Genomic DNA, 21,073 nt, shown 5'->3' on the forward strand with positions numbered 1-21,073 from the left:
TTGTTGCGTTCTCACCTGCGCCTTAATTAGGACCGCAGATGTGACCATTTTGGGGTGCATTTAATTTCTTAAGCCTGCGGGGCATTTTTGCAAGTCCAGGTTGAGGGGCGGCACGAGGGCGGGTGTGGGTGGGCACCTCTCGACTGCATCTGCTCCCCCCGAGGCCGCGGGGGGCGAAGGGTGAGGCTGGCCGGGACGTGCCCCGCCGCGAGCCGGGCAAGGATGAGGCGTTTCCTGAGCAGAAAGGGCCGCTTCTCCCTGCGCCAGAGCAAGTCTGGCACCCGGAGTGCTTCCAAGGATTTCTGTAAGTCTCGTTTACCGGATCGTCGTCATTTTGAACTTTCGGTGAGCATTTTTAATAGGACAAAAAAAAATAATGCTTAAAGATTTCTGATTCACATTTTAGCAGATTTGACACCCATCTTCTGTTGGAATTGCAATTTATATTTAATTCAGACGCATTTGACACGTAGTCCTGATTGACTTCCTTTGCACCTCTCGTTGACTTTTTTTTGTGTTACTTTTCCGACTTCGTTCTTCCTAATTGGGCTCCCCCGCTTTGTCTTTTCTGCGCCTGTGAACAGTTGCACAAAAGTGAAAAGCTTCCCTGCCGCTGTTTTGATGGATGACTTGCATTCCAATTAGCGTGCTCTGAGTTTAGTTTCCTTTGCCGTATCAGCTTGGATCCACATTTTGTGCATTGGTGCTACGTTTTTTTTTGTTTTTTTTCTTAAATCACCTCCTTGACTTAAGGAGGCCATGTTTAAAAAAATGTGGTGTTTTAATATAGCACAAAATAAGTCCCCCCTTTCACAGGTTTCTTTTTTTTTTCTCAGCAACATTCCACTTCTTGAAGTTTATAAGGTGGTAAAATCGAAAACTGTTAGGAACACCCCCCTCGATCCTTCCAGTTGTTCAACAGAACCACTAATGACTGGCTCTGAACCCACGACTAAAATAAATCACCCACCTCTCCAAATAGTCACGTTTGATGTATCCAGATGTCATTTCAGCCTCTCGGGACTCATTCGAATGAGGTCAGTGACCGCCATGGGAAGGCCAGTAGGGGGCAGCACTGTGGCTCAAATAGCAACTGGCGCGACTAACCTGCCCTTTCGCAGCTTGTTTTGCTTTTTGTCTCCAACTCTGAGGTGTGAAGAACACACTGACCTTTATTTCACATCTTTGCTCGCGTGTCAAATGATGAGACGTTAACATTGTCGCGTATCGTACGGTGTCATGCGCATTCGGCCACGACTCGTTTTATTGTCTGAATGACCTTTTGAACTTTTTCACAAAACAACAAACGGTAGGATGATGCAGGGAATGGGAATGAACAAAAATGATACAAAACTTATTTATGACTTTTTGCATCATGCTGTAATTCACCATCCCCACCACTAGGTTGTGCTACACTCTGTGCTTTTATCCATTTGTTTGTTGGAGTGAACTACTGGAATTGAGGTTGGTCAATTTAATAATTCCACTTTCAAACTCCACACCACCACCAGCTATGTGCTTCCATGTCACAAATATTTTTCATCTCGTCTAACCGTTACGACTGTGGCAAAAAAAAGACAGTTTGATGTTAAATTGTTGAGCGTTTGGAATAATTTGTTTTAAGAATCATGTTTTCATATTATGAAAAGGAAAAAAAAATGTCAAAGCTTTTCAGGATGAATAAAGGATGGAGGTGGAACTGCGCTTGTTTCCATGAATCTCATTTTTTTTTTGTCTAAAAATATATGTGCGATTTCATTTAAAGGTGATAACGTTCAACCGTAATCATGCATATCAAAAGACCAACTCTACATTTCACCTTCCAGTTCTCGGTCTTCCCGCTACCAATCAGAACTGGCCCGAGGCTTTCGGGTTCCGTCTGGGCGGCACGGGGGCCAGCTACATCATGTCGGTGGTGGAAGGCAGCAGCGCCTTCCTGGCCGGTCTGCAGCCCGGCGACCAGGTGGTGGACATCGAAGGCCAGGACGTGACCAATCTCAGCACGCCGGCACTGATCGCGCTGGCTCAGACCCTCAAGACGGTGCCACCCAGCATCGGTGTGGTGTCACGGATTCAACAGGTGTGATGAAACACGCACGCATCTGACGTTATGTTCACCACTCTTATTATGAGATTATCGCGTGGCACACATGCTCCCTCTAGTGGTATAAGAAACAATCACGGCCCAAATATAATTCAATCCAAGTACAGTTAAATAGTGATTAATTTTGAAGTTAAAAACATTCGCGTTTAATATTTCAGAATTTTTTTATGTATGGCCAATTTTTATTTCACTCACTACTGAACTGGCTTCAGAATAAGCAGCTGTTCAGCAGATAAAATTAGTTCATAATTCCTTAAAAAAAAGCTTCAAGCCACTCAGTTTTCTGTCAAAATAAACTTAAAATTAAAAAAAAAAAAAATTAAACGTGTGTTTGAAATAACCACATAGTTTCATGCTAATGCTAACACGCTTATGCTAACTAGCATTTCTGTTGCTGCTACACATAGACAATGAAACAGTAATTAGTCATTTTTCAAGTGTCTAAAATCAGTGCCGCACTGAGGAGCTGAGAGAAGCTCACACGTCTTCATTCAGAGTATTTAATTATTTTTAAGTCTATTTAATTGTGTCATTACTGCAAGTTTTTATAAAGTGTAAATCTAAGACACCATCGTTGGCACTTCCCGTTTTCACTCCATCAGATCGACATCACTCCCGGTCCGGACGGCCGCTTCGGCTTCACCATCGTGGGCGACAGCCCCCTGATGGTGGAGGACTGCGTTCCCAACGGCGCGGCCAGCCGCAGCGGCCTCAACCTCCGGGACTACGTCATGGAGGTCAACGGCATCCCCGTCAAGCATCACGAGACGGCGGCGGCCATGATCAAAGCGGCGCAGGGTCGTCCGCTGCGTCTGGGCGTGCTCAGCATGGCGCGGCGGCCCAAGCGGCTGAGCAGCAGCATGAGGGTGCTCTCGCAGAGCGGCGACAGCGTGAGGGACAGTCGAGCGCACAAGGCCATGGAGTTCAACAAGAAGGTGGGTGGCAAGCGGCCAATTGGTTGGACTTGATTGATTGGAGCGTTTTTAACAACAACCCCCGGTTGACGATGAACAGTCCCAGCTGTCAGCTTTAAAAATCTAATTTGGCCCTTGGGCACAAAAGTTTACACACCCCTCAGATATATATACTCACTGGACACTTCATTAGGCACACCTGCACAATGATCTTGATGTGAGTTTTCCAAAAGTTCGGACATTTGCTGAGTATGTTCCAGACATTAGTTAACAAAATAATGAAATGAAGCCTAAATGAAATTTACTCCCCTTGCTTTTGCAAAAAGAATTTTGATTGACATCGGCAAATTGTAGGAAAATGCTTTCTATGAATTATTTTATTAATGAATTTTTTTTTACCTCTCTGACAGCATTGCCCCTTGAGCTGGTCATGTTGCGTGCTTCACGCTGGTCTTTTGTCCCCTCAGGTGGAGGAAGTGCTGGGCGAGGATCCCGATGTGAAGGAGCAGCTGTTTGACGTCTTGAAGCAGTACGCCGCTGAGCGCCACGTGGACAGCCTGGCCGAGGCCCTGCCGGACATTCTCGTCACGGAGGAGCATCAGCAGCTCATTGCGAGCGTCAGGTCAGCTCTGTGACAAAAAAAACAAAAAGGGATTGCATTTCCTCCGTTTCAGCACTCATGTGCAACTCCAAACCAAACACGCGACGACTCTGCTGAGGCTTGCAATGTTTTTGTCACTCATCCCCCCCGATTCGTGCCTCACCTCTCGCCGCTCCCTCACTCTTTTCCTCGTCTCTCTCCGTCTGTTGTGATGCATCTTTTCTTTGATGGGCGATTGTGTGTGCGTCGCACATTCGCTGCTTTCTTTTTATTCCCTCCTCTTGGCGAAGCTGTCCGAGCCGCTCCAGCCGGCTTTTGCGATGAAGCGCGCACGCTTCGGAAATTGAGACAAACATGCGAGCGGCACTTTTGCGTGCGCGAGGTTTTGTAGCTTTGCAGATCGAACTTTGGAGGAAATGATGACTTGCTGCCTCAGGTGAGTCGTTGAGGAATCGTCTGCCCGATTCTCGAGGATTCGCTTGGAATTGTCATTGTCGGTCTCGCATTGTTAAAATGTTTTCATCCTGCCGTTCTCTGGTTAAAAATAACAAAGCTGTTTGGGGCACGCTTTGAACGGGAAGAACGTTAATTAATTAATTAAGTAATGAACACTTCCAGATTGGGACGGGAGCCAACAGTGACTTCATCACTTTTCCTCGACAGTGCCTCTCATTGTATCATGCGGGTGTACCTAATGATTTGTCCAGCGAGTGTATGTCCTCTTTTGAAAAGAGCCTGCGACAATGTTTTTTTTTTTTTGTTTTTTTTTTTTTGCACAGGCGTCCCATCTATTATGCATCAGCTGCGTCCATCGAGGACTGTTACGGCTGCAGTGATGATTCTTGACTCTCAAGTCTAACTTTAGCTGTTGTAAATTATAATTGCGTCTCCGCATTTCTCGCTCAGGTGCACTGTGACCTCGTGAGACTTTGATATGCAAAGTTATCCTCCCCCCTCCTCCTCTTCCTCCCCCCTCGCCTCTTGCCTGTGACATTTTTCAGCTACTGCTGGGTTTGTGTTCCCTATGATAGGCAGATGATATTAGTGACACATTTGGATGGAGCAGCAGTTGTGATGTTGTTTTGGTGCCGAGAGTCCTACAGAGTTTTTGCCTCCAGGTTGCCTCGGGGTGGTTATTGGCATTCATGTGATAACAAAATGGCTCAGACATCTGGAGAGAGTTGCAGTAATGTTGACATACTTCGCCCGTTTTTTCATGCCAGGGTGCTTGTTGACTGCCTTTTTCAATTGCAGTCAATTGTATGGACAAAAAGTGTTGTCATCATTTTTTTTTTTTTTTTTAATCGTAACACTTGTGAAAAATCTGAATTATAGTTTACATGAGCAAAATAAAGCGGAAAAATCAAGATGATTCCTCCTGGCATAAATTGCTTGGACCAATCATCAACTCCTTTTTGGACTGCCAATCTTGGTTCTGGTTCGACTTAAAGTTATCTAAAGGGGTTGAGGTCGGGGCTCTTGACTTCTTCCTTACCTTGTTTAGCTAAACAAGTTGTGTAAGAATTCATGCTGAATCGAAAATTCAGGAGTGACCGATTAATCGGATTTCATCTGAATTTAGCTCATTACATTTGGTTGCTTTATTTTTTTGCCAGTTTTTTTTTTTTTTTTTTGTCTGTGGTAAAGTTAAAGTTACATTTTTGTGAGCATTAAGGGACCAAACAAAAAGTTATTTAATTCATGATATATTGTTTTTCGAATGGATCGGCCAATTAATCGGTTACCAAATATCGGAATCGGCATCAAACCTCCAATAGTTGCTATTGGTCAGGCCCTTCAATGAATGTCCTTCTTCAGAGCGAATTTTCCAAATGATTTTGGGGAGATGACGCATGCCGACTGAGCGGCGAAGAGTTTGAACTCAACTTGTGATTGATGAGAGGTGTGTCAAATGGTGCCTTTCTTCTCGCAGGCGCCCGCGGCTGACGCTGCCTCCGTCCCTCCCTCTCTGCCTCGCCCTCCCACGGGAGACGTTCTATTTATAAGCAGCCTACTTCTTTTAATACATTTTCATTTCGGATGCAGTGACAGTTCTTAAACGCTTCCCGAATGGCACGGGTTAGGGAGCGCATGAAAGCCGCGCGCGCTCACGCAGGATAGGATGCGTGATGATTAGAGACGATCCTGCGACGTCTCGCAGAGCTTTTGTGGCTGTTGAGTGACACTGTTAGGAAGGCGCAAAGATTTGAATTCATTCCGAATGTTTGGCAAGCTGTGATTACAAGTCAAAATTGGAGTGTCATGCTTGAGGGAAATGTCTGATTGCGGTCGGGATTGAGGCCTCCCACCCAAATGACTTTTAACTCTCGCAACGGGAGGGAGTGAGGTGGGCCAACCACATGCTTTCTCCCAGCCAGTCCCCAACGGAAAAAAGTCTTGCAAAAAAAAATTATGTGGCACCAATAATCCAAGCATGACATTCTGATGAATATATATATATATATATATATATATATATATATATATATATATATATATATATATGGTTGGATGGCTAATGATCATTTTGTAGAAGTATTTACGTGTGCCAATAATTGTCTCGGGTTCCTATTTTGAAAGTCTATCAATTTTAGGGCTACACGCACACACGCACACACACACACACGCACACACACACACACACGCACTTTGACAGTCCACTGGGGCACTTCTCTGCTCTGTTCTTCTCACTCCTCCTCTCCTCTCTTCCGGACGGACGAGCCGATTGTCACTTTTCTTCTTGTTGCCGCTGAATGATGGATGAGCCAGTCCATCAAGTCTGACTGACTGGCATGTGTGCGACTTTGAGCAAAAGACGCAAAGGAAGGAAGTGGGTGAAGATGATCGGATGCTGCTCGAGGAGCTCTCGCAGGTGAGGAGGGAGGCTAACATCGTTTGGCTCCCTCCCATCGTTGTTCTTTGCCGTTTGTCTGGCGGCTTCCCGATCCTTCGGCGAGCACTTTTGACAAGCGGGGACGCTTTGTTTCTGCTGCTTGACTTCTTCGCCCGCTCGCGCTCGATGGGGGACTCGCCGGGCTTGAGGGGAGGAGGAGGCATTTGCATGACTTAACCGAGCCGCGGCCCTTCCTCAAAGCCTCCAAGAGCCATGGGAAGAGAACGCAGCCTTGCCCGACATTTTCGGTATGTTCCTTTTTTTTTTTTTTTTTTTTTTTTTTGCTTTGATGCTGGCACTTTTTTTTTTTTTTTTGCACACTTGTTTGTGCTGACTTGTGTGAGAAGATGCTGAGACACGAGGGGCTTCTTTCCCCTCAGGTTTGCATGACTTTACTTGTCAGCACAGAACAATACGACAATGACAAAAAATCACAGTGGAAATATTTGCTATTCAAGCAACTTTCCAGATTGCTTTATTGTTATTCTCTACAGCGCACTTGTACTTTTTTTTTAGTCCAATTAAAACAGTCGGGATTTGGCTTATCTTTGCCCGTCTCCTTTCAAGCAGTAACAACACGTGATAAGAAATGGAGTAGTGGCATCACAAACATATCCATTCATCCATTTCTCTCGAGCGCTGACACGTGAGCGTCAACCTTAAACTTAATCGATTGAGAGCACTAATATATATATATATATAATTTATTTATGTCCCCCAATGAACTTGTCAGGACTTTAAATGTGCCTTTTATTTCCTTCCAATAAAAGAGGATTAATAATAATAATAACTCCCCTCCTGGAATTTGATCATTTGGCTTCTGAAACCAATTCAAAGCAGAAAATTGTTCTATCAGAGTTATTTAACTATTTTGGAAATTTGTAACGACGCCAAGAAAATGTTTTAAAAATCAATTTGAGAGGATTTATCTTCCAGACTTTTAATAAAAAAGAAATGTGAGAATGTATGTCATAAAGGCAAAATTCCGAATGGAATATTCCCTAAGCAATTTGTGATGAAACCGACTAAGGTCAGGGTCATTTTCTTAATGAGTCCATGAGAGCACCTCAACTTCTCGGCGGTCTCTGGCAATTTTCTGGACCGTTATTATTTGCGCAATGGACTGCGGCCATCCGATTGTCCTCCGTGTTCTTGACCGCCCTCATCAATCCTAATTAGAAGCTCCGCTCGCCCTGCTTCCAATTGAGGCCGCCCTCAATGCAACTCCTACCGCAAACATTGGAGTCCAAATGCCCCAATGAGGACCGCGTTTGCTCTCAGATCACAATAACGGCCCCCCGATTGTGTCGCGTTGGGCCGACGACGTCTGCTTGCATGGCCTACATCGGCAAGCGTGTTCCCGTTGCTTCCGTGTTCCGTGACCTGGCCCAGAAAGAGCTCCTACTCCACTTTTGCAGTCTCTCCGCAGGCGCCATTCTTTGGCTGAATGTATGTCAGCAACGTTTTGCGAACATTTAGGATTTTAATGAACGACTTTTTTTTATTTTGCAGTCTGCCCCACTAAAGTCAGTTTGCTGCATCAAAAAAAAAAAACGATCTCACAAATGCAGCACTGCTTACATTTATCTTTTCCAAATAAATGGCATTTTATTCATTTCCCTAAAGTTGAGATCGTTCATGATACTCGGAAAAACACGCCAATGGCGCCGATCCTGCGCCTCCCTGATACCTTTTTTTTTTGTCAACGAATTTTAAGCACGAGTGCAGAAGAGCCTCCGCCTGGCATAAAAGCCCCGTCGCCTTGAAAAATAATCAACTCACCACATGTTGTTATGATGGACGCGCCAATTAGAGAGACGTCTAATCCTCACCTCCTCCGAGCGCACGAAGGAGGCGCGGCGTGCCTTTGAAAACAAAAGTGCACCAACGTCACCGTGCCTTGTTGGTGTGGTTTTTTTTTTCTTCTTTTTTTTTTCTTGTACTTGAGTCCTGCGGATGCTCGGCGGAAGTGGGCCGTTTCGGAACAGGCAAAGCACCCCTGGAGAGTTTGGATGAAGGTTGTGCTGTGGGGAGGAGGAGGACGAAAGGCGTTGATGATGATGATGAAGAGGAGGAGGAGGAGGAGGAGGAGGGGGGGGGTGCGCTAGATTTACAAAATAGCCAAAGGGCCAAATTAGAGTCCGGATGGGCGATTTATTTTGTTTGTTTGTTTGACAACACAGAAGCTGTCAGGACCGACTTCGCGTCGTCTGTCAAAATTTCCCGCATTTCTGGGTCAATCCTGTGATTTGTTTTTCCCGCCATCGCCGCTAATTGGCGTCATACAAACCACAGCGAGGTCTTGTGAAGCCCACTACGCCAGGCTCGGTGGGCTCTTGTTGATGAGACACAAACACACACACACACCCACGCACGCACTCACGCACACACCGAAAAAAAAAAAGAACAGAAAATGCTGCTTTTCTTTGCTCTGTCATGCTCCTCCAGAGCGAGCAACAACAAAAATAACGGCTGCAAAATGATCAAAGTGGAGACTTCAGTCTTACACTATGACATCTCTTATTTATTTATTTTTATTTTTTGATTTTTGGGGGGAAGAAAAAGGCACCAGAAGTTGCTTCTGGGTGGGGTTGGTGCGTGAAGCGCTGTTAACTCCCAAATGCTCTTTTACGTGTGTGTGCGTGTGTGTGTTTATTATGCAAGTGAATGTGAAACGCTCCTTCCACTTGCTGCAGCAAGTGCAGAAACCAAAAGCGTCTCCTCGCAGCTTGCTGAGAAGACATTTTTTGAACCAATTAAGCGGATCCTACCCATGGACAAAAAATATATATCGATAACTATCTGTCTTTGTCTTTTACTCTGGACCTGGTGCTTATTTTTTTATTTTAAAAACAACTGTCAAGTTCACCTTGGACTTGTCCTCTACAATGTTCGCCAGGATCTTCATCCCCAAGAAGCACCGGGAGCGTTTCGACGAGGTGGTTTCCCAGAGCCTGCTGAGCCGGCTCAAGGGGCGGAGCTTCAGCGACCCCAGCAGAAGCCACCTGCGCCGCAGCCGCAGCGAGGATCCCCCGGAACACTTGGTGGTCTCCACGCGCGCCAGTTCTGTGCCACGCACACACGCTGACGAAGGCTCCGCCCCCCCGCCCCGCGGCATGCGGAAGACCACGTCGCTCATCGCCGGACACTCCAGCGGCTCCGCGACCAACTGCAGGTCAGTGTTGTCAATGAACATACAAACTTCATGACTATACTTATAAGTCGATTTCCTGTGCTCCTCCAAAAATAACATCAGGGTTCCCCTGGTACTCATATTTTTTTTATACGAGTGGAATAATATAACAACAACATCATAAATATCTACAACAGGGGTGGGCAAACTTTTTGATTGGTTGCCACAATGGCTTCTAAAATTGGACAAAAGCATTACAACAAAATACCTGTCTTTGACACAGTTTCAAGTTTGGCGGGCCGGATTAAAACGTTTAACGGGCCGCATGTGGCCCCCGGGCCATAGTTTGCCCACGCCTGATCGACAACATGCCCCTTTGCACATATCGCCCCCAACTAGACACTTCATTAGGTACACGTGCGCTGTCCAACATCATTGCCAACTGAGCCTTCTAAATTTCTTAATTCTGTTGTTTAGGACGGTGAGAGTGTGCAAAGGCAACCTGAGCTTTGGCTTCACTCTCAGGGGCCACGCTCCCGTGTGGATCGACTCCGTCATCCCCGGTAAATGTAACATCCCATAATACGTCTGTTCGTCTCTGCTTTTTTTTTTTTTTTGGAGAGCAAATGTCTTGCGTTGACTCGTTTTGCTGTGCAGGGAGCGCGGCAGACAAGGCGGGTCTAAAACCAGGAGACCGCATCCTGTTTCTCAACGGACTTGATATGAGGTCAGTCCAATCATGTTGACGAGATTCTGTTCAGCTCATTGCAGGAGAAGTACCATTTTAAAAACCAACTCATTGAAACTCCTCCGCTCACATTTCCCGCCTTAGGACGTCCTCCCACGAGAAGGTGGTGTCCATGCTGCAGGGAAGCGGCGCCATGCCCACCCTGGTGGTGGAGGACGGCCCGGCGTCTTTCGCCATGTCGCAGCAGGACCTGGCGGGGGGCGGCGCCGGCAGCATTCCCACGGAGCGCGCTCGCTCCCCCGTGCTCAGCTCGCTGCAGTGGGTGGCCGAGATCCTGCCACCCAGCATCCGAGTCCACGGCCGCACGTTCGGCCAGCAGCTGGAGCATCTGCTCACCATCCAGGAGAGGTACACCATCTGCAAGGCTCTGGAGAATTTCTTCCAGCACAGGTGGGCATGTCGACGCCCCAAAATGTAAGCAGGTGTGAGTTTGAATCCATTTGTAAGACAATGGTGTTTCCATGGTAACAGGAATGTGGACACGCTGATCGTGGACGTGTTCCCGGTGCTGGATACTCCGGCCAAGCAGGTCATCTGGCAATTTGTTTACCAGCTGCTGACGTATGAAGAGCAAGAACACTGCCAGAACAAAATCTCGCGCTTTCTTGGATTCAAGTCGCCAGGTGGGAGTTCAACTTTTTCTGCTTTTACATCATTCGTTTTTTTGTCAGAAGCACAGAGCCCAAAATTCTTTTTTTTTTTTTTTGTTCCATGAAATTGGATTGGTTTATTCCCAAATGTGCATTTTCTTATTTTCGTGACATTTTCTTAATCTTTCTTTCTTCAGTACGTGTATGAGAATGTCCGATTACTCTGGTCAACAAATTTCTTTTCGTCAGAGATGCAACCAAACTTTTCTTGATTCTTTTTTTTTTTTACAATTTTTTAGAATTTGTAATATTCATAGCTCTAAATTACAACGCATGTTAAAATCCATATTGCGCAAGCTTTTATCGCTCAAACTTCAAAAACTGAAAAACAAAAATATATTCAAAAAAGAAAAAGTGCTGTTTGCGTTATTTGCCCAATCAGATTTCAGCCTCAAGGCGTTGCCATGACAGTTAAATCTGCCATCCTATTTTATTTGCTGCAACTGTTTTAGCAATATGGCGATTTCTTTAACAAATCTATTTCAGATCCTGACGTCTTCTTAATGACATCCACATTTTTCCGTCTTCTGATTGGTCGGAGGGAGCAAAACCGCTTGCCTAGCAACACACATGCTGTTATATTTCGATTTTCTTTAATATCAATAATTTCTGTAATTACAATGTAATAATGGCCGCCCGCGGTACCAAATGCAAGCCCCGCCACTATTTTGTGTGCATGTGCGTGCGTGCGTTCGTGTACATGTGTGTATATTCTAGTTCCACCACCACCACCGCCTCCCCCCCCTCCTCCAGGGCCCGAAGTTGCCCCTGAGCCACATCGCCGCAGCAGCTCCATGAGGGTGACGGGCAACACGTACAGGAGCAGTGTGAGGGGGCGGAGCTCTGATGACCTGCTCATTGGCACACACTTGAGCATGGGTACCCAATCTGACTCTTTTTTTTTTTTTGAGCTACTAACCAGATCTGGCATGTATAATAATCCTCATTTTTATCATTAGATGTGGAGAATGTGGACAAGACAACCATGTTTGTTTTTTCAAATGAGGGCAAACGCTCTTTTATCTTCCGGGGGGGGGCGTAAGCGAGTCCATAAAACAGTCCGCAGCTGCGAGATATTTTCGATCATATTAAATTGTTCAGGTGTACGTCACGTTCTTTCATTTTCATTTAAACGTCTCATTCCCCAAACGATATTTGCATGTAATATAAATCCAACGATTTAAGCAAATCTCAGCGTTGAGTGCTAACGCAAATCCGCCCTCGAGCCAAATTTCTCCGCCATATAACACATAAATGTCTCCCCGGTGTCGGAACATTAGCACCATTTTTGTAATGCGTGGATCACTTTAGGCTTCCGTGCAGACTCGCTACTGGAGGCGGGAATGCGGTTGGCTCCAGGAGAAAGACAGTCAGGGGATGGCACCTCTCTTCCCGAGACTCCCAACAACCTCACGAATGTGCGTGCGGCTCCCCTTCCCAGTTGAGCACATAAAGGGTGTCCAATTTAAAATTTCTCTTGTAAATTCCCACCACGCAAGCTATCGGCCGTGTACGCTGAACTGGAGAACATGTACGCGGCCAAGAGATCCAAGTCGCTGAAGACCCGCCCGCCTCCTGCCCCCGAGACCTTGCTGGATTTGGACCCTCCCTCCCGCACGGCTTCCCCTACAACGCGTGCGAACACAGGTAGCCCCACCACGACCCGGTGGTACTTTACTGACGGTGTCTGGAAGTGATATGAGCAACGTCATGCCCCCGCCCCCCCTCCCGCATGTTGGTTTCGGATCGAGTGGATAGGCAGAATGATGCAAAAAAATGCTGCAGTGCAACAATGTTAAATGAAATCCCCAAGCAGCTAACCCATTTCTGAATCTTATGAATATCCTTGAATTTTGCATCCATGATGATATTTGGTTACATAAAACCCACAGCAAGGTAGGCTTTTGAAACTTTTGTTGTCAAAGTAGCGCACTTGAGCTTGACGGTTTGGTGATGGTGGAAGTGGAACTGGGAGACACACGGTTCCTCAAAGCCAGGGGTGGGCAAACATTTTGATTGGCGGGCCACAATGGGTTCGAAAATTTGACAGAGGGGCCGGACCAGGAGCAGATGGATGGGGAAAAAAAAACAATTTAATTTTAAATGAAAATGAACAAAAAGCATTACAAGAAAATATTTGTGTTTGACACACTAGAGTATTTAGAAAATAAAACATTAACAAGGTTTATTCATTTAATTTTTTTCAAGTTTGGCGGGCCGGATTGAAACGTTTAATGGGCCAAATGCCAAAATGAGGAGCTTTATTTTTTTTATTTTTTTTTTTTTATTTAAAAAAACTGTCTAATAAACATTTTCATGCCAAATATTATTTCTTGAATTATTGGCGAGTTAAAATGTGTTTACTTTTGACACACCACTGTCACCATCCTGCCTTGAAAACAAAAGTCTCATAGTGATATTCTGTTCCAAAGCATAAACGCCCCCCCCCTTCCCCTCTCTACAAGACATATTTTATCGTGTTCAATCTTTCCGGTGAAACTTAACCCACGTTTGTCTTCCCCGTTGCAGGAAGTCGTAAAGGCCCCCCGCCCGCTCTAACCTGGCCAGAACCTCTCCCGAGCCCTCCCCCGTCCCAACTGTACCCATCAGGCCTGACGAGCCAGAACAGCGGGGAGTCCAACCCCTATGTGAGCCTGGACAGCCCGCCGCCCTCACCGCCGGAGCTCATCGATTTGCCGTCGAGTCCGCCACCGCCGCACCGAAGCAGCAAACGTCGATATACTTTCTCCAAGCCGCCGCGATCCGAAGACACCGATCGCTTCCTGGACGCGCTGAGCGAGCAGCTGGGCCAGCGAGTGGCGATCGTTGATGACTTTCTCACTCCTGAAAATGACTACGAAGAGGTATTTATGAGCCGCCAAATAAGTGTTTTACTTGCCAGACTATTCAAGCCATTTTGAAGTTGATCGTTCAAATGCCTCCCACCTTTAACGGCAGGAGGTTGTCCAGATGGCATTCCCGGATGAGGAGGAGGAGGAAGAGGAAGATAACGATGAAGAGTTAGCCATGGACGACGAAGAAAACGGAGGATTCGTGGGGCCCGAGCTGAGCAGCCCGAGCGACATCCAAAGCAGCAGCGGGGACGATAATGCTTCCTCGCTCACGTATTCCTCCTCTTCCGACCACATCCCTCCTCCCCCCGTGACGCCTCCCCCTCCTCCGCCCGTTCAGTTCAACGACACGCCGGCTCCTCCGCCTCCTGCCGCCCAGGCACCGTCTCAACCGCCACAACAACAACCGAGCTACACCCCCGAACACTCGCCGAGATCTTACGTGCCCATCCGCCGCAAATCAGGCCCGCCTCCCCCGCCCCCTCCCCGCAGTAACCCGCCTCCAAAACGCCACTCCTTGCATAAAGCGCTGCCCTCAAAAGAGGAGCTGCAAGTCCAGGCTGCCATCCAAGAACTGAAGGCCTACCAAGAGCAGCAGTCGTACGAGGAGCAACAAGCGTATAAAGAGAGACAAGCGTATGAGGAGCTAAAGGCCTTCGAGGAGCAGCAGTCGTACGAGGAGCAAATGTTCAAGGAGAGACAAGCCTACGAGGACCAGAAGGCGTTGGAGGAGCTCAAAGCGTTTGAGGAGCAAATGTTTCAGGAGCAACAAGCCTTCCAGCAAAGACAAGAGCAAGCCTTCCAGGAGCAAAAAGCCTACGAGGACCAACTGATGCAACACCTCTACCAGAGCCACCACTCCATGCCGGCCCAGCCCACCCAGCAGAAAGTCCACTCTCAGCTACCTCTCCAGCAACTTCACCAGTCTTTACCGCCGCTCCCTGGCGCAGAATCCACCAACCACCACTCCCGCCATCCTCTTTTTATTATGCGGCAAGCGCAGCAGCAGCAGCAGCAGCAGCAGGCGGCCCATCCGGGGCACTACCACCGACGCCTCTCCCGGTCGGCCCCGCCCCCACATCACCCGCCTCCTCTCCCCACGGCCAACCCAAGTCCGCAGTATCCCGAGGGCGTTTACCAAAGCCACCAAAGCCTGAGAACCCAGCCCCACCATACCTCAGCCGAGATGCTCCACCAGTTCCAACAAGCGCAAATCCATCCACCGCCGGTGGAAATGTTGCAGCAGATGCAACAACCCAGCAGCCACTACTCATCCGCGGAAATCTTCCACCAAACCCCGCAGCCCAAAATCCACCACTCCTCGACGGAACTCCTCCATCAAGCTCACCAGATGTTGCAGAGGCAGCCTCACCACTCCTCGACGGAACTCCTCCATCAAGCCCACCTGATGCACCGGGGGCAGCACCACAATTCGTCCGGCGAGCTGCTCCATCAGATGCACCAAGCCCCGCCCCACCACTCCTCTACGGAGCTACTCCACCAGTCGCATCAGATGCACCATGCCAAGCCCCAGCATCACTCCTCCACTGAGCTGCTGCATCAAGTCCAGAAAGAGCCGCTTCAGATGAGCCGGGAGAGCCACTCACACCAGAGCCGAAGGAGTCTTAAAAGTCACCACCAGACCCAAGCGTCTCCGCAAAGCCACCAAACGCATCACCCGCTTCCCGTCAAGCCGTCCCCCCAGAGGCCTCACTCCATTCAGCAGACTCACCACCACTCCAGCACCCCTCACATCCACCACATCCGCCACATGACCCCGCAACCTCCACCGCAGGACTACCAGCACCAGATTCACGTCATCCACCCGCCGCAGCAACCACACAGGTCCCACCCACTCCTGTCCACGTTCCAACCTCTCCAGCCGCACCAGCCCGCGCTCTCCACCTTCCAGCCGCTGCCCCAGCATGGCCAGTCCCAGTCGGCCACCCAAACCACCCGCCCCCATTCCCAACCGTCCCACCACCTGATGCAGTCCCAACACCAAGCCCAAGGTCAGTCGCAGCACAAAGCCACGCAGAGCCAAGCTCAGCCCCAGTCGCTGCCCCACTCTCTCTCGGACCCCACGGAGCATCTGGAGCCTCACCCGCCGCCGCCACCGCCTCTGCCTCCGCCGTGCTCGCCTCCACCCTTACCCAGGCCCACGCTCTCCAGAATGGACTCCCATCACATGAGCGTCAAGAGGCTGCGCTGGGAGCAGGTGGAGAACTCGGAAGGGACTATTTGGGGCCAGGTGAATGTTGGACTCGTTGCATGTGGGGGGGGGGGGGGGGTGTACGGCTACAATTTAGTGGATGGGAATCACTGCTAACGTAAAATTAATTGCAGAAGTTGTTTAAAATTCCACTTTTATGGCTTTGCAGCTTCCTTGCACTTTTTAATTAAGACGCTTTTCCAATTCCACACCGGAGCGGCTTTGCTCAGCCCGGAGTGGTCACTTTTTTTTTTTCGTTACACTTTTACACATCCAGACTTTCAATCTTGATTCAACGTTATGTTGCACAGCTCCCGCAGAACGCAAAGTTTTATGAAACAAGAATATTGGTTTGTGAAAAAAAAAAAATTTAATTCACCATATTTCTGCCCAAAGATTTCTCAGTGAAGATACGGTGACGTACTTCTTTTTACATTTGGCCTGACTGTTGCGAATAACCAATTAACTCATTGACTGCCATTGACGGGTATAGACGGCAAAAAGTGCGTTCGTTTTACCTGGGCTGTTTGTCTCATTTGCGTAGTTAATATTTGTTCTGCAATTCTCAGTAACATCGCATTGCATGTCTTGCCAGTTGGGCGCAAATTCTGACCACGAAAAACTGCACGACATGGTGAAGTATTTGGACCTGGAGATGCACTTTGGGACACAGAAAGGTTCCCGTAAGTTTCTTCACTTACTTCAGCTAATATTTTTCAAAATGTGACTTTTAACTTCCAATCCTAATTTTAGTGCTTGCGCCAGAGCCCTTAACTCAACTGGAAACATTTAAGAAAAAAGATGTCGTTGAAATTCTTTCCCACAAGAAGGCCTACAATGCATGTAAGTGTGGAATTTTTGAAGTCGTCTGTAGGAGAACGTGAATGACGCTCCACGTTCGCTCTCCATTCTTTTGCGCAGCCATCCTGATCGCCCACCTCAAGCTGTGCCCCGGAGAGCTGCGTCAGGTGCTGATGAGCATGAACTCCGACAGGCTGGAGCCGTCGCACATTAAGCAGCTGCTGCTGTACGCCCCCGACGCAGAAGAGGTGAAAAAGTACCTAGAGTACAGGGAGGACCCCGGCAAACTCAGCGAGCCGGATCAGTTTGTGCTGCAGGTATTGTAAAGTATCGAGCAGTCGGGTGCCTTTTTCTATTCATCGTTATGAATAGATTTGATTTCTAAAATCCAGCCGTGGGGCTCTCTTTTTGTGACCGGTGCCAGTGTGGCACGAAGCGTGGTCTGAATCTGCGCAGGGGCAGGACGAGATAATGTTTTGGTAGATTTGATGCACATAACTTGGCACAGTTTAAAACGGACGTAGTGCGCCGTTGTGGGTGCAGCCAATCAAAGCGGCTCCACCCTTGCCTTTTCAAATCAGTGTTCGAGAAGTGCACAGTCCTTGACATGGTGAACGGAGAAAAGCGATGTTCAAGTTTCTCAACTGCTACTCGTTTTTGCCACCATTCTTGACATACATAAGCATTCGGAGCATCCATATTTATTTTGCCTTCTGACCGTTTTCTTTTCTATCTTCTAAAAAAAAAACGAGATGCTGTCAGTGCCTGAGTACAAGACCCGCCTGGAGAGCCTCCTCTTCAAGTGCTCCCTGCAAGAGAAGACGGAAGAACTGAGGGGAGCCTACGAATGCATTAGCAAGGCCGCCTCGGAGCTCAGGAGCAGCAAGAAGCTTGCGAAGATTTTAGAGGTATGCGATGTCGGAGTCAGAAAGGTGAAAGGAATCATTCGTCCACTTTCTGAAGGTTATTCTTGTGTTTTATTCATTTTGTAAAAAAAAAAAAAAAAAAGTGATAACTTTAAAATGTGTTCTTATATAATTGAAACGTTCTCTTGTTTTCTCTCCCTAGTTTGTGTTGGCCATGGGGAACTACTTGAATAACAGCCAGCCCAAAACCAACAAGACAACTGGCTTCAAGATCAACTTCCTGACAGAGGTACACAGGCTTACAGAAAATATTTGTATTTGATCTAAATTCTATGCTTTGCTCGAACAAAAATAAGACCTGATTCAATCAATGCTCATTTCTTGAAAACACGTCTGGCTCACAAACAATCCTGCCTATATTCAAAAAGGAAAAAAAAAGTACACAAAGTTTCCTAATCTTTGCAGTTGAGCACCACGAAGACGGTGGATGGGAAGTTGACATTCCTGCACATTCTGGTCAAGTCGTTGTGTCATCACTTTCCCGGTGTTCTGGATTTTTCCAAAGATCTCACCATGGTTCCTCTTGCAGCCAAAGGTGATTATCGACACAAAACGTCCTCCAATCGTTCCCCATTTCATCCTTTTATTATTCCCTCAATTCAGTCAACCAAAGGACGATCACTTCCGACGTGCACGACCTCCACGGAACCATCCGGAACATCCGCTCAGCATGTCAGAAAATGCCGGCGAGCTCAGAGGACCGCTTCACCACCGTCATGAGCGTATCCTTCACCCTTCAGGGCGGGAATTGACAACTTGAGCACTGCAGTCAAACTTGTTTTCATCACGGGCCTTGTTGAAGTTCCGCTTGTTCAATTTGTTCGGCATTTTTGAACGCCGTGAGAACAGCGAGCCTGGAACTCAAATTTGTTTGTTTATAAATCGAAAAAAAAAATCACCCCATCTTATTATATAATCACACAATTTGATGACTCGTTTTGAACACAAGTCAAGAAAAAAAATTGCGGCAATGATATGGAGGTCCAAATTGGGCCCGCAAGCCTCGAGTTGGACACCAGCGTGTTAGAGGTCATGTCCCTTGACTGCGACATATGCAGACCTTTCTGGAAAACAGCCATCCGGCCGTTCAGTCCCTGGAGTCGCTCCAGCAGAGCTCACTGGAGGAATTTTCTCGAACGGCCTCGTACTTCGGAGAGGACGGCAAAAGCGCCAACACGGAGGCCTTCTTTGGCATCTTTGCAGAATTCATCAACAAGTTTGAGGTGAGGATGAACAAAGAGTCGATCCTGATTTTTATTCATTTATTTATTTATTTATTTATTTTTTTAAGTCTTTCCTTCCCGCAAATAGATTCACTCTACAAATCTCAATTGTCCCGTAATGCTTAATTTTATGGCGTGGCGATGAAAAAATTCCAAGCAACATGTTAGTTCAGTACTGTACCTTTATCGTTCCTTTCATGAGCTGCTCATTCTCATAAAAGTTTTATTACTTCAATCGGCAAAGCATCCACTTCTTTCTTTCTTATCCAGTGCCGTAATACAGGCACAAAACTAAACCAGCACGTCTGCGAAGGCACCATTGTTGTTCAAGTGACTCCAATGTAAATGTGTTTCTTCACCACAGAGGGTTCTCGGTGATCTGCAGGCAGCCGAAAACCCGAAGAGCCCGAGAAGTCCTCGAATGGCCTCCCCGCTTGCCTGGTAGCTCCTACAGGGAAAAAAAACCAAAAAAACATGCATACGCATTGTATAGGCAAAAAGTCTGGACCGCAACAATTCTGTCCAAAAATTGGTTAAAAACGCTGTAAGGTGTATTTAAAGATTAGTATCTAACTACATTATCTGAGAAAAGAGTGACAACTATGTCAAACTCAAATGTTTTTCAGTACATTTCAGTTTTCTGTGACTAAAATGGCGGCCTGTAACGCTAGCTAGGTAGCTAGCTAGCTAGCTAGGTAGCTAGCTAGCTAGCTAGGTAGAAAGCTAGCTGGCTAGCTAGGTAGCTATTGCGACACCCTGAAAATGCATCTTCGCTGGATGCCTCAATGTACCAAACATCTCGGTGTCATTATTTAATTTCGCGAGCGAGGATGTAATGCGGCAGACGAAATTGTCGCCAAGTAGCGCGCCGGTAGCCTGTTAGCTGGCGAGCTAGCTGGAACCACCGGAAGCTTTTTGCGGCTATATTTCATGTAGGGACGTGTAGGCTTGAGAAAAATGGAGACAACAAGTGGAATAGAAATGGGAATTGAGATGCAAATATAGTCCCCCAAAAAGTGCTGAGTACAGTCGGAGCTTTCTGATTATTTTATAGTTTATTTCTTAAGTTGCCCACCACGCTGAATGTAAAATAAGTTCTCCTTAATGAATCGCGGTTTGCACCGGGGGTTGTCTCGAGCTATTGTTTTGAAAAAATCTTAGGACGGTGACACTCGGCTGTGATTTGTTTTCTCTGAGCTGACGGCGGGCAGTATGCAATATTTTCACGTTTGCTTTGTGTCGTAGTTAGAAAGCAAAATGACTAGGATGCAGAAATCAGCACTTTCATTTATGACAGAATTTTTTTTGTTGTTGTCTATTTTATGAGAAATGCAGATGACATGTTGACTTTTAATGTCACAGCTGTGGTCATGTACATAATTATTCTGCAAACGCTTTGTAGAAAATACAGTTAGAGCAATTATTTATTCCAAAGCTTTTATCAGAAATGACAGAGTATATTTATTTACGTCATTGTGCGTCACGTCGAGGGGGTGTCGTTGAAAATGTAGCATGGTAAGGAACAAAAAAAAAATGTTAAGGTTTTTATCTGGTCTCAAGAAAAACACACGGGAAAAGTACATTCTGATAAAATAGTGAAGTAAAACTACGAGAATAAAATTGTAATATTTTGCGGGAAAAAATATAACATCACAAAAATGAATGGATACAAAATTTGTCATCATTTGAAGGAGTTTGCCCTTTATAAGTATTCTAAACGCGTAATATTACATCTTTACTTTTTATAAAAATGACGTCTTTATTTGACCACTTTATTCCTGTCACATGACCGTTTCACGTAAAAATGACAACTTTATTGTCGTATAAATTAGCATGTTGCATAACTGCCCAAGTGCTTTTTGATGTTTCCTGGAAACAAAAATAATAATTATACTAAAATAATGAGAATTATTTTTTAGCAAGCAAATTGGTGCTTTTTATTGCTATTGCATCAGTAAGTCAAAAAATGCTTCGGCAATTTATGCGGACAAGCGAATTCTTTTTCCTCTTAATACG

At 46.6% G+C, this 21,073-nt stretch overlaps 1 protein-coding gene across 6 annotated transcripts; it reads left to right on the forward strand.

Annotated features, from left to right (window-relative positions):
• Positions 1-112: 112 nt before the first annotated feature.
• On the forward strand, positions 113-19,732 carry grid2ipa (glutamate receptor, ionotropic, delta 2 (Grid2) interacting protein, a). 6 transcript variants are annotated; one of them, XM_088316569.1, is made up of 23 exons: positions 113-304; positions 1,827-2,080; positions 2,707-3,039; positions 3,486-3,640; positions 9,412-9,687; positions 10,123-10,208; positions 10,303-10,372; positions 10,478-10,783; positions 10,865-11,016; positions 11,761-11,922; positions 12,355-12,461; positions 12,543-12,690; positions 13,573-13,907; positions 14,002-16,146; positions 16,703-16,790; positions 16,861-16,950; positions 17,029-17,225; positions 17,661-17,816; positions 17,977-18,063; positions 18,240-18,369; positions 18,438-18,556; positions 18,893-19,057; positions 19,422-19,732. In XM_088316569.1, the coding sequence occupies exons 1-23, from the start codon at positions 223-225 to the stop codon at positions 19,500-19,502; spliced, it is 5,724 nt and encodes a 1,907-aa protein (XP_088172695.1). In that variant the 5' UTR covers positions 113-222; the 3' UTR covers positions 19,503-19,732. The 6 variants fall into 6 exon arrangements, with proteins under 6 accessions (XP_088172695.1, XP_088172696.1, XP_088172697.1 ...); XM_088316570.1 differs by having other exon boundaries at positions 12,367-12,461; XM_088316571.1 differs by having other exon boundaries at positions 11,797-11,922.
• Positions 19,733-21,073: the final 1,341 nt, after the last annotated feature.

The sequence above is a fragment of the Idiotropiscis lumnitzeri genome, chromosome 15 (genome assembly GCF_059441095.1).
Source record: "Idiotropiscis lumnitzeri isolate Australia: NSW breed Sydney's pygmy pipehorse chromosome 15, RoL_Ilum_1.0, whole genome shotgun sequence".
NCBI classification, from domain to species: Eukaryota; Metazoa; Chordata; class Actinopteri; order Syngnathiformes; family Syngnathidae; genus Idiotropiscis; species Idiotropiscis lumnitzeri.